Source organism: Oryx dammah, unplaced genomic scaffold (assembly GCF_014754425.2).
Source record: "Oryx dammah isolate SB20612 unplaced genomic scaffold, SCBI_Odam_1.1 HiC_scaffold_17, whole genome shotgun sequence".
NCBI classification, from domain to species: domain Eukaryota; kingdom Metazoa; phylum Chordata; class Mammalia; order Artiodactyla; family Bovidae; genus Oryx; species Oryx dammah.
In genome coordinates, this window is record NW_024070201.1 from 16226994 (window position 1) to 16243077 (window position 16084).

A 16084-nucleotide genomic window follows, 5' to 3' on the forward strand; every position below is an offset into this window, starting at 1 on the left:
ATTAACATGCAATTCATCCATTTAGAGCTTACAATTCAGTGCCTTTTATTATATTCAAAAATAGCCATTCAGCTCAGTTCAGTTCAGTCGCTCAGTTGTGTCCGACTCTTTGCGACCCCATGAATTGCAGCACGCCAGGCCTCCCTGTCCATCACCATCTCCTGGAGCTCACTCAAACTCACATCCATCAAGTCGGTGACGCCATCCAGCCATCTCATCCTCTGTCGTCCCCTTCTCCTCCTGTCCCCAATCCCTCCCAGCATCAGAGTCTTTTCCAATGAGTCAACTCTTCACATGAGGTGGCCAAAATACTGGAGTTTCAGCTTTAGCACCATTCCTTCCACAGAACACCCAGGGTTGATCTCCTTTAGAACAGACTGGTTGGATCTCCTTGCAGTCCAAAGGACTCTCAAGAGTCTTCTCCAACACCACAATTCAAAAGCATCAATTCTTCGGTGCTCAGCTTTCTTCACAGTCCAACTCTCACATCCATACATGGCCACTGGAAAAACCATAGCCTTGACTAGACGGATCTTTGTTGGCAAAGTAATGTCTCTACACTATGTAATTTCAGAAACTTTCATCACCTCAAGATGAAAACCAGGGACTTCCCTGGTGGCCCAGTGGTTGAGAGTTCACCTTGCAATTCAGGGGACTCAGGAACTGGAATCCCACATGCCATGAAGTAACTGGGTCTATGCCCAACAACTGCTGAGGCCTGCACACTCTGGAGGCCATACAACAAAACTGGAGAGTCTGTGCACCACAGCAAGTGGTCTGGCAAAATGCAGTGAAGATCCAACATGTAGCAACTAAGACTCAAATAAACCACATACTTAAAATTAAAAAAAGAAATATCATACTTAAGAGTGTTTAAAATTTTAATATTTTTATAGAAAGATTTTTAAATTCTAAGGTGCTCTACAATTTTCAAAAGGTTCACACATGATTTTACCTAATCTCCTATATTCCCATAATCACGTTTTTTCTCCCTCATCCCTATATTGTTCTCCCCACCACAATATTTTATAGATATATAAAATCATGAACTGTGAAAAATAAGCACAAAAAATCACAAATTGATGTAGTGTGCCATCCTAACAGGGCAGGGTGATCCTTGACTTCCCTAGTGATTAGTGAGGCTGAATATCTTTAACTTGCTGGACATTTGTGTGTCTTTGGAGAAATGTCTATTTAACTTCTTGGCGCATGTTCTAAACAGGTTGTTTATGTCCGGTTTTAGGAGTTCTCAATGTTAAAGGTATAAATCCCTTATAGGATGTGATTTTATCACACTGGACTTAATGTTGGGCTTGCTCAGCATGGTCGGTGGTCATTATGGACTCAGCCCCTCCTCTGTGCTCACATTCCCTGTCCTCAAAGAAATATGCATGGTTCACTACAGAGAACCCTCTGAGGGCACTTCTGTATACTAGAAACTGGCAAAGGCCAAATGCGAGGAGAAGACACAGAAAAGGAAACCTGCCTCTGGGGTGTGCCACAAATTGCCAAAGCTCTGAAGTCCTTGCTACTTGGGATTTTGAAAAATGCTTCTTAATATGTAAATGGAGAGAGGAGGCCCACTGGGGCTATTTTGCCTCCATTGGGAAAGTAAGTTGGATCCCTGCCTCACAAAACACCAAAGCATTTAGACACATACTAAGAACCAACACTTAAAAGGAAAACTTGACAAATTACCACAATTTTTGATGAGTGAATATCTTTTTAATTGAGGTATTATGGATTTTTAAAGATTTGTTAGTTTACAGTGTACAGCAAAGTGATTCAGGGATTCAGTGTCTGTCTCAAGGGCTTCCTTGAACAAAATTCACTCCATTTGAGGGGCCCCTGGGCCATGTCCTCTACTCAGAAGGGGCAATAATCCTGAAAACACAGAGCAGCATGTGGTGGTGCTCATGGGTCTTTTTTGACTGAATCAATTATTCTAACATGGCACACAAAAGAAGCCTAGATGCTCGGAGGGGGATCCCCAAACCTATCTTCAAACGGGAGGCCTTGCTCCCTTGAATATGGGTGCTTGAAACTGCGCTTGGGAAGGGAAGAGGTGTGTCATGAATATTTTGTCTGCAGAGGACAGAGCGGTGTGTAGAGAGGATGCACAAGGTCGTCCCAGGACTCTGAGCACATGGACACAGTGACTGGATTCTCAGCCCCGCTCCTGGGGCATCGCACTGTCTCCACCCCTGACATACGGTGAGGTGCTCACAGGTGTCTTGGAGAGTGTGGTCACACAACCTGGATCGGTCCAATCAGTGTGTTCCATCCTCCCTGGCCACCGTGATTGGCTCAGGACTGGGGCGGTGACCAATCGGGGCCCAGGGCCGGTCACGCTGGAATCAAGGGGAAGAGGAGCTCTCGTTCTGCTGGAAGCGGCGGAGCCGGTGAGGTCAGTCTACAGCAGTGGAAGGTGCGTGAGGTCGGCCTGGGGCGGTTGGTGACCTTCCTGCTCCCGTCAGGGCAGAGCCGCCAGCCTGAGGATGAGGGTGCTGCTGAGGCCAGGGGTTGAGAGCGCTGGTTCCTGCTGTGGTCCTGGAGCTCCACCTGAGACCGGAGGGAAGCTGTCTGCCTGTGAATCCTCCTTCTTACCTGTGGGCTTGTTTGAACCACGCTGGGTTTTCTGTCCAGCGGGCTAAGTGGAGACCCTGGAAATGCTAGTATGTGGGTTTTGGCTGGCTTCAGGGAAGAAATGCCAGATGACACTGGGAGACTCCAGTCTAATCTGGATTCAGGTGAAATCTCTTGAAAGTGAAGTGAAAAGTCCCTCAGTCGTGTCTGACTCTTTGTGACCCCATAGACTATATGATCCATGAAATTCTGCAGGCAAGAATACTGGAGTGGGCAGCCTTTCCCTTCTCCAGGGGATCTTCCAAACTGAGGGATCAAACCCAGGTCTCCCGCATTGCAGGCAGATTCTTTACCGGCTGAGCCACAAAGGAGGCCCAAGAATATTGGACTGGGTCGCCTGTCCCTTCTGCAGCCGATCAGGATTCCTGACCCAGCAATCAAACCCGGGTCTCCTGCAATGCAGGAAGATTCTTCACCAGCTGAGGTATCAGGGAAGCCCAACATCTCTTAAGACCAGCTACTAATTGTAGGATTACCCTAAAGAGTCTTCACAGGATTAAGGTAGCAACCTGCTAAGGTAGCAATGTCCTTATTCTAGAGGACAAAACTGGGGCTCTAAGAAGGGGGTAATTCAGCTATAGCAAGGAAGTGTGTACCCAGACAAACCCCCCAGATCCTGCTGTTAGAACTCAGGGAGGCCACATGGTGAGGGGGCTTGTCTGTGTGACGGGGTCTAAGGCACCCAGCCCACACTGGGTGCTGCGGGGACCTGACTTGGTAACTGTCGTCCGGCAGCTCTGAGACTCACAAAAGCAGTTTGCACTGAAGGGAGGAAGGGCATCTCCCTTCATCCACCCGACTACACCCTCCGGGTACTCCCACACCCTGTTTCCTTTCTCTTGCTTTGTGAGGAAATTAAGAGTCATGCTCATGTGACCAACCACATTGGCCGTCCACTGTTCATAGGCTACCAACTGCAGCTGCTACAACAGAGGCCAAAAGCCTTTGCTCCTGAGTACCTCTCTTTCCTTTGCACCATCGGGGCCCTCCTCCACACTTGCACACCAGAGGCCTTTTCTGAGACATGCAGGGACCCTCTCTCAGTTTGCAACAGGTTGTATACACCGTTGTCCTTTCAATACCTCCCTTGAAACTCAGCTCATGAGCTCCTTTGCCTGGCTGCCAGGGGAGGGACAGAGCTGACTGTGAATCCAAAGCTCAGATCTGATACCTGGGAATCTGTGTATAAAGGACCAGATTATTTACGCTGTAAAGGCTGTAGTAGGCTCCAGGGGTCCAGAACTAGGGCTTGGGCCAAAGTGACTCCACAGGCAAACGTTTTGATGCGTGGGGAGGCTTCTGGCTATAGTGGGGCTGGGGCAAGTTTCTTGAGGTTCTGAAGGCCCACTGTGTGCAGGTTCACGGTGCATAGAGAAGAGAAGGTGGAGTCTACCCTGGAGGTGGTCGCAGCTCATGGATGAGCCAGACAGGCAGGCAGGTCCCAAAAGCACCTGAGCTGCTTTCATGAGGGAGTGGTGTGGGGGCAGAGGAAGAGAACTAGGTCTGCTCCCTCGTGTGGTGCCCGGGGCAGGTTGTCACCAGACTAAACACTTACCACAGTGATGACCATCGCTGCTGTCTGCAAAGAGTTTACACTGGCATGTGTCTTCATCTGAGACGGTCAGGCCGTCTCTAAACTACACTGGCCATGGGCATGGCCTGTCCTTGGACCTTCACATGTTTCTTCTCTTCCTTACTGAACATTCATTTCCAAGAGAGTTTTTGGGCTGTAGGATGTTGGGTTTTCTCTAGCTTTGTCCAATGAGGATTGCTTTTCGGTCATTGGTGTGGTTCATTTTTCCAGCTCTCTTTCTTGGCTTATTCTGTGAATTTGTTTGTGCCAGAGGAAGAGCTCAGCATATCCCTTCTGGCTGAGATGTCACACTTACAACAGCAATGCCTACTGGGAGATTCTGACCACATTTGCCGAAAGGGCTTCGTTTTGCAGATGACATCTTGAAAGTACCTATACTGTCCTTTCAGATACCCAAAGGCTACCACAAAAGAAATAAAAACAAGAATTCTCAAGTTTAGTCTTACAATATGTGGACAGTCAGAAAAATCCCCTGGAGAAGGAAAAAGCTACCCACTCCATTATTCTGGCCTAGATAATCCATGGACTGTAAACTCCATGGGGTTGCAAAGAGTCTAACAAGACTAAGTGACTATAACTTTCACTTTCAGTCAGAAAAAAATCCAGTTTTCTATCATTGCAGTGATTGGCATTGATTGTGGACACCCAAAGAATGGGGAGAAATGGAGAAAGAAGACTAAATGTTGTCAGGTTGGGGAGGGAGGAACAAGGAGTGCTTGACATGAATCCAGGCTTTGCTGGGAAGTGGGGGTGAGGGGGTGGGGTGGAATAGAATGAGAGGGTCTGAATGTAGACAGTGGTGATGGTTACACAGCGTTGTGAAGGCCTTACTATTCCCAAATTGCATCAATTAAGGTAAAATTTATTAACAAAAACTTAACAGAAAAAAATACATAAAGCCATAAAAAAAAAAAATAAAACATCACAAGAAAGCTACACACAAACCAGATTAAAATAAGCTCAGGGGAAGGGAACTCAATCTCCCCTGGGTCGGGAGAGAGTTGATGGCGTCCACGAGAAGCAGACCGGGATGGAGGCTGAAGAGCCAACCGTGCTCCTGGACGAGGTATTTCCAGAAAGGGATCTGGGTCTCTGTCCAGAGCGAGGGCCTGTTCTCCCTGCAGGGGTGGGTCAGTCATCGTGGGCATCTGGGTTTTGGGCAGGAGCCAGGGCAGGCTCTCCCTGCAGAGGTGGTGACGCATCCCCTGACTCGGGTTCTCCTGCAGAAGCCCGAGCAGGTGCAGGAGCAGGTGCAGGTGGAGGTGGAGGTTCTCGCTGAGGGGGTGGGACATTGGTGCCTGGGGCTGGGGGTCCTGCAGGCACAGAGATCTGATCTTCTCAGGGTGCTGGCCAGTACCCAGCTGGCCCGGTGTCTTTGGGAGGGGAAATCTCAGGTTTCGATCTCCCCTCAGTGGATCCCTGGGTCCTGCACCTGGAGCAAGCACCTCTGTAGGGACAGGTCTTGGAAGTGGAGCCTGGTTGAATTTGAAGGTCACAGCTAGAGCTGGGAGAAAAGAAAATTTTGCCCACAGGCCAGCCTTGCCATGTGCCTAACTGGGCACTAAAGCTTCCTAGAGATTCCCAAAGAATACCCAGCATAGACGTCTTCTCTGCAGTCTATAAGACGGGTGGTGTGAGGCCAGCCTTTGCTCCAGGCTCAGCCCCAGCTCTGGGGTCTCCTCCCTGTGTGGCTCAGCATCCCCTCCCCACACACTCACAGGCACAGCCCCAGCCTCCTCACCTCTGTGCTCTGCTGTGCTGGGCTCCAGGTCCTCCTGCTGCCTCAGAGGCAGGGGTTCTCGGGGCTCTGGGTTGGAGCCGGATGTGCTGAGCTCCGTGGCAGCCTGAGACTGGGCCCCGGGGTGTGTCCTGGGTGGTGTCTGGGCCACAGGCCTTCCCTGCTTCCTCTTTATTCCCAGTTGGGCTGACCCCTCCATGGGCACGCTCACCTGGGGTCTGCACTGGGTCTCAAGGGCACGGGGGTGGTGGTCCAACCCCTCCCTCAGGGAGGTGGACGGGGTGTCCCCTTCATAGGCCACATCCATTGGGAAGCTCTGCAATGACAGACTGTCAGCCAGCCTTGCTTGGAGTTTTCCAAGCTGGGCCTGGCCAGTATGGCTGCTGCTTCTGCCCACTCGAACTTCTGCTTCCAGCAGAGACATGTGTCTGCTCAGATACCCACCCGGGAGGAAGGAGACCCACCTGAGGGCGTGAGGTCAGCCTGGGCAGCCGGCACTGCCTGGACTCTCCCCATCCCACCCAGCCAGCTCTCCCCTGGGGTGTGGACACAACCGGCCCACAGGCTTCTGACCCACATTCGCCTGAGCTTGCTTGAGGCAGACACCCCCCGAGAAGCCCCTGTCTGTGCACACAGGGAAAGGACTCAGGGTTACCTGGGTGGGATGGGAGAAGGGACCTGGCCTGGCCTGGTGATCCCGTGTTACCTTCCTGTTCCTTTGGGCAAAGGGCCAGAGGCCTCTCGGCGCAGGGGGTGGGGTGGGGTGGGGGGTGGGGGTGGCGGGTCAGCCAGCGTTGACCGCGTTCCCACACACTCTGCCTATGAGCTCTCCCGAGGCCCCGGCCTCTGGGCAGGGGCAAACAGCAGAACATGTTGGCAGCAGGTGAGCTGGCTGGGGGCTCCTCTCTGCTGTGGAGGCCTGGATACCCAGGTTCCGGGTTCTGTTGGGTTCTGTTGCCGGGAAGTGACATCATTTCCTGGGTTCTTACTGAGGTCCCTTACACAAAGCTCCCCAAGGGAACCTCTGGGTTTCTGACTGTTCACCCACCCCCTTAGGCCATGTGCAGGCACAGTGACACCCACATCACCCACCCCACAGTGTTGAAAGGCCTGGGTGCAGCCAGGGCCTGAGCTCTGAGGACACAGCTGCTTTCAGACCAGGCTCCTCCTCCTCATCTGTGATGTGGCCCTGGACAAGCCATGTGCTCCTCAGGGTTTCCCCAGTCTCTCCCTCTGCAGAATGGGGGTCATTCTCCCATCTACTGCCTAGGTCTGTCAGCCTACAAGGCCTCCATGCCTTTCAACCTGGGGCTGGTATCACATGGAGCTTGTGCACTGGGACTTCCCAAAGGAACGATTCAATACAGGGCTGACCTAGCACAGAATGGGGCAGAAACAGGCCTGTATGGGCTCTGGGACCTAGGAAAAGGCACTCCCCTTCCTGCCTATTTCGAGACCCTGCCCCCGCAATGGAAGACTGAAAGGAAGACTCGAAGGTCACCTTCTCTTATACAAAAGAGGACCCAACTCTCTGGTTCTCTTTGCCACTGAGATTCCGGATCAAGTGCCCCATCTCGGCTTCTATGGGGGGCTGAGCCTGTAATGGGCCTGCATTCTTCTCTTTTACTCTCATAACCTTGGATCATTTTCCCCCTTCTGGGGTGGATGGGCACTGTCATTACTTCTAACTTCCAGATAGATTTAGGAAGTCTGTAAAATCTACTCATTTCCTCTCTTTTGTTCAGTGTCTCTCTCTAGATGTTTCTCTTTCTTTTCCTTTTGAATTCAGTCTGTGTCTTCCTCTTTCTCTCTGTCTCTCCTGTGGATGGATGGATGCCTTTGAATGCACATGTATATTGTTAGATTAGGGTTAGGTTTTAGGGACAGGTTAGAGTGAGATAAAGGGTTTAGGTTGGAGTTGGTGTTGGGGGAAGGGACAAGGGTGGTGTGTTTTTTCTTGGAGACTTGAGTGCTGTTTGTTCTTAGTCTATTTTACATATGAACCACTTATCAGATACATGACTTGCAAGTAGTCTCTCATGTTCCATTTACTATCTTTTTTATTTGTGAATGCTTAGCTTGTCCATTGCAAAGCTGTTCAATTGGATGGAAACCCATTGGTGTACCTTGTTTTCCTGTTTCCCTTAGTTGAAGAGAGACTCATTTCTGCTTCTGCCCACCAATGTGAAGGAGACTCTGATGTTAAGGAGCCTACGACCTATGCTTATTTCTAGAAATCTCATAACATCAGTCTTTGGGTTGATGTGTTTCACTGATATTCAGGCGGTATGAGATAAAAACCAATAGAATTCTTTGGATGTAGCTGTCTGGTTTTTCCATGGACATTTACTGAAGGCGCCTTCTCGTTCCCATTTGTATATTCTCCCCTTCTTTGTCACAGATGAGTTGACCATGGATGCTTGGATTTGTTTCTGGACCCTCAACTTTATGACATTTCTCCAAAGACACACAAATGTCCAACAAGTTTTAGATGCTCAGCCTCACTAATCACTAGGGGAGATAAGGATCACCATCCCTCATTAGGATGGCACACTGCATAAGTTGTGTTGTTACATATGTTATTTTTTCAGTGTTCACGATTTTTCAGAGATACTGTGGAAACATTAGAAACATGCTGTCAGTATGAAAAGATGACTGATTCTAAAAATAATAGTGTTTAAATATGTATCATTGAGTATTTTATATCTTGTTTGATAAAGCAAAAAGTATTTAAACTGAAGTTGATCGTTTTTTATGGATATTAAAGAATATAGCCATAAAGTTTCACATTTTACTATCTTCAAATAAAGGTAAATTTTTGTCTCCTATAATGTTGTCATATGAAGGTCAGTCTAAAGGGTTTTTTAAAGCTTGTTCAGATGTAGTCATAGCAGTGAAAATACTGTTAACACCAGAAATGTTTTTCTATGATAGAAAGTCAAGCTGGTCTGTCTTTCTCAATAGCCTTAATTTTGTGTTTACTACATCATGTTTCTTTTTATTTTTTTAATTGGAGAATAATTACTTTACAGTCTTGTGTTGGTTTCTGCCATACATCAGCATGACTCAGCCACAGGTATACATATGTCCCCTTCCTGCTGAAACTCCCTCCCTCCTCCCTGCCCATCCCACCCCTCCAGGTTGTCACCGAGCACTAGGTTGAGCTCCCTGTGTCACAGAGCAAATTCCCACTTGCTCTGGTTTTACATAAGGTCATATATGTCTCCATGCTATTCTCTCAGTTGGTCCCACCCTCTCTTCCCCCACTGTGTCCACAAGTCTGCAGTCTGTTCTCTATGTCTGCGTCTCCATCTCTGCCTTACAAATAGGTTCATCAGTAACATCTTTCTAGATGCACTGATATACATTTGCCTTTCTCTGACTTACATACTTTTTTTTTTTTTGGTGGTACTTTTCTTAATACTTGACCTAATTTGCAATAAAACAGTAAAAGGATTTCATGGGACGAAAATGGCAACAACTGAGTGTTACATTTTAGCCTAGTACTCCAGGCCCAAGTAAATCTAGGGTAAATTCATTTCTATGACAGCTTCTTTGACTGATCACATTCACTACTTTTCCCTGTTGTCATGTGTACAATTTTCTGTTCCCTACATAATAATTACATGTGTCAAGGATCGTCTGTCAGAAGTTGTATAGCAATGAGGAAATATGTTCATAATGCAGACACCACAAACACCCTCCAAAAGGTGTATGTAATAAGAATACATTTTGTAATGAATTTCACTCCCTGAAAATATATTTTAAAAATTGAAAAAGTGACATTAATATGGGTTACAGATAGGTTTTCAGTGAAGGTGGGCTAGGCTAACAGCTAGGATCCCATCTTTCCTTAAAATGCAGAATTAAATATAAAAGGAACACACAATGGAGAAAAAAAAAAGACGGTCTCTTCAGTAAGTGGTGTTGGGAAAACTGATCATTGATTTTTAGAGATGGGGAAACTGAAATTCAAGCAGACTTGCCAGGCACCAGGGCATCGTCTGGACCAGCCTCTCACCCTCCTGACCTGGCGGGTGCTCATCCACTTCCTGACGTGCAGCACAGCAGTAACTCAGCCTGTAGGGGTGCATCGAGTCATCCAGACCTTGCCCCTGAATAGAGGTTCCCAAGGCCAGCCTGGCTCTCAGGGACTGAAACAGCCTGCTGGACTCAAGGTTGGGATGGCAGTTGAGTGTTGTCAAATGAATGGGAGGGGAGAATAGAGCAGGCTATGACTGAAGTCCAGGGTTCCATCGTCCTAGTGGGAAATGTATTGTCCTAGATTCCGAACATTCACAACATACACTCAATCTGTGGTCTGTGGCTCAGACTTCAGCCTTTCAGGTGGGTAATTTGGGTGACCCTGACTTGAGCAGACACAGCTTTGTGGCCCTGCCATTAGCCATCGCATCCCTGTTGGCGAGAAAGGCAGCTGGACTGAAGGACAGGTGAGCTCGGATCACACCCTGCGGAGCAGGAGCAACAGGGCTGCCTTTGTGTTCCTTCCATTTTATTACAGTTTCCAAGTGTCTAGTTAGGAAGGGTGAAGTTGACCACATTTTTTTTGTGGTGGAATCCAGACAGGGGCAAGGTAGGAATTTTTCTTAGCGTAGGCATGTCTAGAGGCAGCTTTTTCATCTAACTTGCATCTTCAAACACAAGTCCTTCCATGGACTTCACTTAATGAAAACATCTTCAGGAATGACAGAGGTTTGTATATATCTGCTGTTTCACCTGTCTACTATCTGTTCTGCCTATCAGAGTGTTTGGGGGGTGCAAATTTATTGCTTTTATTGTTCATTTTGTACCTGCACCTGTATTTCAGCCCTCCTCATATTGTCTGTGACAATAATTTCCTAACAAATTAGGGTTCAGTTCACTCCAGTTACTCAGTTGTGTCCAGCTGTTTGCGAACACATGGACTGCAGCACACCAGACTTCCCAGTCCTTCACCAACTCCCAGGGATTACTCAAACTCATCTCCATTGAGTTGGTGATGCTATCCAGCCTCTCATCCTCTGTCATCCCCTTCTCCTCCCACCATCAGTCTTTCCCAGCATCAGGGTCATTCAAATGAGTCAGTTCTTCTCATCAGGTGGCCAAAGTATTGGAGTTTCAGCTTCAGCATCAGTTCTTCCAATGAATATTCAGGACTGATTTCCTTTAGGATGGACTGGTTTGATCTCTTTGCTGTCCAAGGGACTCTCAAGAGCCTTTTCCAACATCACAGTTCAAAAGCATCAATTCTTTGGCACTCAGCTTTCTTTGTAGTCCAACTCTCACATCTATACATGACTACTGGAAAAACCATAGCTTTGACTAGATAGACCTTTGTTGGCAAAGTAATGTTTCTGCTTTTTAACATGCTGTCTAGGTTGGTCATAACTTTTCTTCCTAGGAGCAGGAGTCTTAATTTCCTGGCTGCAGTCACAATCTGCAGTGATTTTGGAGTCCAAAATAATAAAGTTTCTCACTGTTTCCTTATCTATATGCCATGGAGTGATGGGACCATATGCCATGATCTTCATTTTTTTAAATGTTCAGTTTCAAGCCAGCTTTTTCTCTCTCTTTTTCCTTCATCAAGAGGCTCTTCAGTTCCTCTTTGCTTTCTGTCATAAGGGTGGTGTCATCTGCATATCTGAGGTTATTGATATTTCTCTCGGCAATCTTGATTCCATCTTGTGCTTCATCCCGTCCAGCATTTCTCATGATGTACTCTGCATAACAGTTAAATAAAGAGAATGATAATATACAGCCTTGACACTCCTTTCCCAATTTGGAACCAGTCTGTCGTTCCATGTCCAGGTTTAACTGTTGCTTCTTGACCTTCATACAGATTTCTCAGGAGGCAGGTCAGGTGCTCTGGTATTCCCATCTCTTGAAGAATTGTACAGTTTGTTGTGTTCCACACAGTGAAAGGCTTTGGTGTAGTCAATTAAGCAGAGGTAGATGTTTTTCTGGAACTCTCTTCCTTTTCTGATGATCCAAGGGATGCTGGAACTTTGATCTCTGGTCCCTCTGCCTTTTCTAAGTACAGCTTGAACACCTGGAAGTTCACGGTTCATTTACTCATGACCTGGCTTGGAGAAGTTTTAGCATTACATTGCTAACATGTGAGATAAGTGCAGTGGTGTGGTAGTTTGAGCTTTCTTTGGCATTGCCTTTCTTTGGGATTGGAATGAAAACTGACCTTTTCCAGTCTTGTGGCCATTGATGAGTTTTCCAAATTTGCTGCATATTGAGTGCAGCACTTTCACAGCATCATCTTTCAGGATTTGAAATAGCTCAACTGGAATTCCATCACATCCACTTGCTTTGTTCATAGTGATGCTTCCTAAGGCCCACTTGACTTCAAATTCCAGGATGTCTAGCTCTAGGTGAGTGATCACACCATGGTGATTATCTGGGGTTGTGAAGATCTTTTTTGCATAATTCTTCTGTGTATTCTTGCCACCTCTTCTTAATATCTTCTACTTCTGTTAGGTCCATACAATTTCTATCTTTTATTGTGCCTATCTTGGTGTGAAAATTTCCTTTAGTGTCTCTAATTTTCTTGGAGCTATCTCTAGTCTTTCGTATTCTTGTTTTCCTCTATTTCTTTTCACTGATCACTGAGGAAGGCTTTCTTATCTCTCCTTCCTATTCTTTGGAACTCTGCATCAAATGGGTATATCTTTCTTTTTCTCCTTTGCCTTTTGCTTCTCTTCTTTTCATAGCTATTTGTAAGGCCTTCTCAGATAGCCAGTTTGCCTCTTTGCATTTCTTTTTCTTGGGGATGATCTTGATTACTGCTTCCTGTACAATGTCAGCAACTTCTGTCCATAGTTTTTCAGGTACTCTGTCTACCAGATCTAATCCACTGAATCTATTTGTCACTTCCACTGTGTGATTGTAAGGGATATAATTTAGGTCATACCTGAATGGTCTACTGGTTTTCCCCACTTTCTTCAATTGAAATCTGAATTTGGCAATAAGGAGTTCATGATCTGAGCCAGTCAGCTCCCAGTCTTGTTTCTGCTGACTGTATAGAGCTTCTCCATCATTGGCTGCAAAGAATATAATCAGTCTGATTTTGACATTGACCATCTGGTTATGTCCATGTGTAGAGTCGTTTCTTGTGCTGTTTGAAGAGGGTGTTTGCTATGACCAATGTGTTCTCTTGGCAAAACTCTGTTAGCCTATGCCCTACTTCATTCTGTATTCCAATGTCAAATTAGCCTGTTGCTCCAGCTATTTCTTGACAAATTAGGGTGTGTGAGTGCAAAGTCACTTCATTCATGTCCCACTCTGTCCGATCCTATGTACCGTAGCCTTTCAGGCTCCTCTGTCCATGGTATTCTCCAGGCAAGAATACTGGAGTGGATTGCCATGCCCTCCTCCAGGGGATCTTCCTGACCCACATAGAGCCACCTGTGAAGCTACACAAATTAGGGGGGTTATATGTATTTTCATTTTGTAATCTATAGCTCTGTACTACTGAAAGACTCTTAGTTCTGGAAGGATCTCTTTTGTATTGAAATGTTTCTGTGATGAGCTGTGAATGATACCGGGATTCTTGGCCTCTGGAGATGAGGAATTTGATCTGGTGCCAGTGATGAGGCTTGACTGCTCAGAGCTTTTTATACAATAAAGTTTTATTAAAGTATAAAAGAGACAGATAAAGCTTCTGACATAGAGATCAGAAGGCTAAATTTTTAGCCTATAATTCTTTCTTCTCATATCATGAGCCTTACAAATTCATCTAAAGGGCAATGTATAATCCTGTACTGAAATTCCATGACAAAAGTAATCAATATCTCATCTAAGATTTATTGATCACTACTGTTTCTGGAGGGCTTCCCTGCTGGCTCAGTGGCAAACAATCCACCTGGCAGAAAGGAAGACACTGGAACCCACCAAAAAAAGATACCCCACATCAAAGGACAAAGGAGAAGCCACAGCAAAATGGTAGAAGGGAAACAATTATGATAAAATCAAATCCTATACCTGCTGGGTAGGTGACTCACAAACTGGAGAACAATAATACCAAGGAAGTTCTCGCACTATAGTGAAGGTTTTAGGCCCCATCGACAGAGGAATGGGTAAAGATGTGGTATATATATACACATATATATATACACATACACACAATGGAATATTACTCAGCCATTACAAAGAATGAAGTTAGGCCATTTGCAGCAACATGGATGGACCTAGGGAGTGTCATATTGAGTGAAGTAAGTCAGACAGAGGAGAAATATCATATGAAAACCCTTACATGTAGAGTCTAAAAAGAAATAATACAAATGAACTTATAAAACAAAAAGAGACTCACAAAGTTAGAAAACAAACTCATGGTTGCCAGGGGGAAGGGATGGTTAGGACTCTGGCAAGGTCATGTACACACTGCTATACTTAAAATGAGTAACCAACAAAAACCTAATGTATAGCACATGGAACTCTGCTCAATGTTATGTGCTAGCCTGGATGGGCCTCAGAGGGGTTTGGGGGAGAATGGATATAGGCATATGTATGGCTGAGTGCCTTTACTGTTCACCTGAAACTATTACAACATTGCTAATCGACTATGAAGTCACTCAGTCATGTTGGATGCTTTGTGACCCCATGGACTACATAGGCCACCAGGCTCCTCTGTCCATGGAATTTTCTAGGCAAGAATACTGGTGTGGGTTGCCATTCCCTTCTCCAGGGCATTTTCCTGATCCAGGGATCAAACCCCAGTGTCCTATATTGTTTATTGTCTATCTTTCCTTCTAGAATATAAGCTCAACAAGGGTATCAACTTTGTATTTTTCTTGTTCACTGTTCCCCTCCCAGAACTTAAAATAATGACTGGTACATTGTACAATTTCAGTAAGCTTTTATTGGATGAAAACCCCTACCTTAATGTATGGGTACTATCCAACTGACTAAAATTTTACTGAGTACCTATGATTTGTCAAGCCCTGTGCTAGTAAAGTGCAGTGACAGAGTGGTTATCATCTGTGATTTTAGAGCTAACAACCACAGATAAAATTGCAGACAATTTTCTACTGAACAGGAATATTTTATTATTGATAAACTATTATGTGATTACTTCATTAAGAGTCTACATAATTTAGTTCATTTATCACACTTTATAACAAAAGTTTATCTTCAAAATGCTGTATTCTTACCCTAAGATCCCAAATATTTCATGAACTACTTCAATTACTTTTAAAACCATCCCTGTTCCTCCATCATCGATTAAGTGATGTCAGCAATAGTAGTAGACTGAATATATCCTAACTAGTCTCTACTTTCAAATTTCTCCCAGGCACTCGCCTTTGATACTTTTCCACACATTTTCTCTTTAATTAAAAAATATAGGTAATTTAATCTCATTTTTTTAAAAAAAGTCAAGCACTTCTTCCCTATATATATGTTCATAGAGATAATCAGACCTTTTGAAGAATTACACACCAGTTCCCCTGATCATAGTAACTTTGCAGTATGCTGATATTACTCAAAGTCCGGCAGGCAGCTTCCAATTCTCCCTCACAAAACACATGGTAATAACGATGAAACACAGGACCTGGGTCACGGGATCCTAATGGACCAAACGGCTCAACACACTTGTCCTTACCAGCATTTCCCTTAAAGTGCCAAGGAACCAGTAAGTCTTGAGAATGAAAAGAAGTCCTGTTAGTATGAATAGGCAACTTGGAATTAGCAACATTCCTTGAATTACATCCTCCATCTTGAAAGTCATTTATGGAGGAGACAGAATGTGCTGAGTCTTGATTGCCTACATTAGGCAACTGCTTCACAAGCAACTCTTGCACTGATGTATCATTGCTAATTTCCTCTTTCATGCCTTGGCTAGTTCTGTTTTCTCTAAGATACTTGGACTTCTTCTTATTATATTCTTGCTCCATAGCCCAAACATAGATGAGTGCCTTCCCACCAGGTCTTAGGAGTCGAACAAGTTCTTGGAGAGCTGCCACTCTGCGCTCCTAGTGGAAACAAAACAAAACAAAACCAAAACTGTATTATCGTTTATCAGCCAGAAAGAGATACGGAGAGCAAATGGGAAACATGATTGACTGCTGTTCTTTGGAAGGAATGATGCTAAAGCTGAAACT

General features: G+C 45.5%; 1 protein-coding gene across 1 annotated transcript in view; it reads right to left on the reverse strand.

Moving 5' to 3' along the window:
- Positions 1–13595: 13595 nt before the first annotated feature.
- Positions 13596–16084, reverse strand: part of ALKBH8 (alkB homolog 8, tRNA methyltransferase) — a 117085-nt gene continuing 114596 nt past the window's right edge. Inside the window, exon 11 of the mRNA XM_040257911.1 lies at positions 13596–15955. Within this exon, the coding sequence (XP_040113845.1) occupies positions 15398–15955 (558 nt within the window). The 3' untranslated portion in view covers positions 13596–15397. The remainder of the gene's footprint in view (positions 15956–16084) is intronic.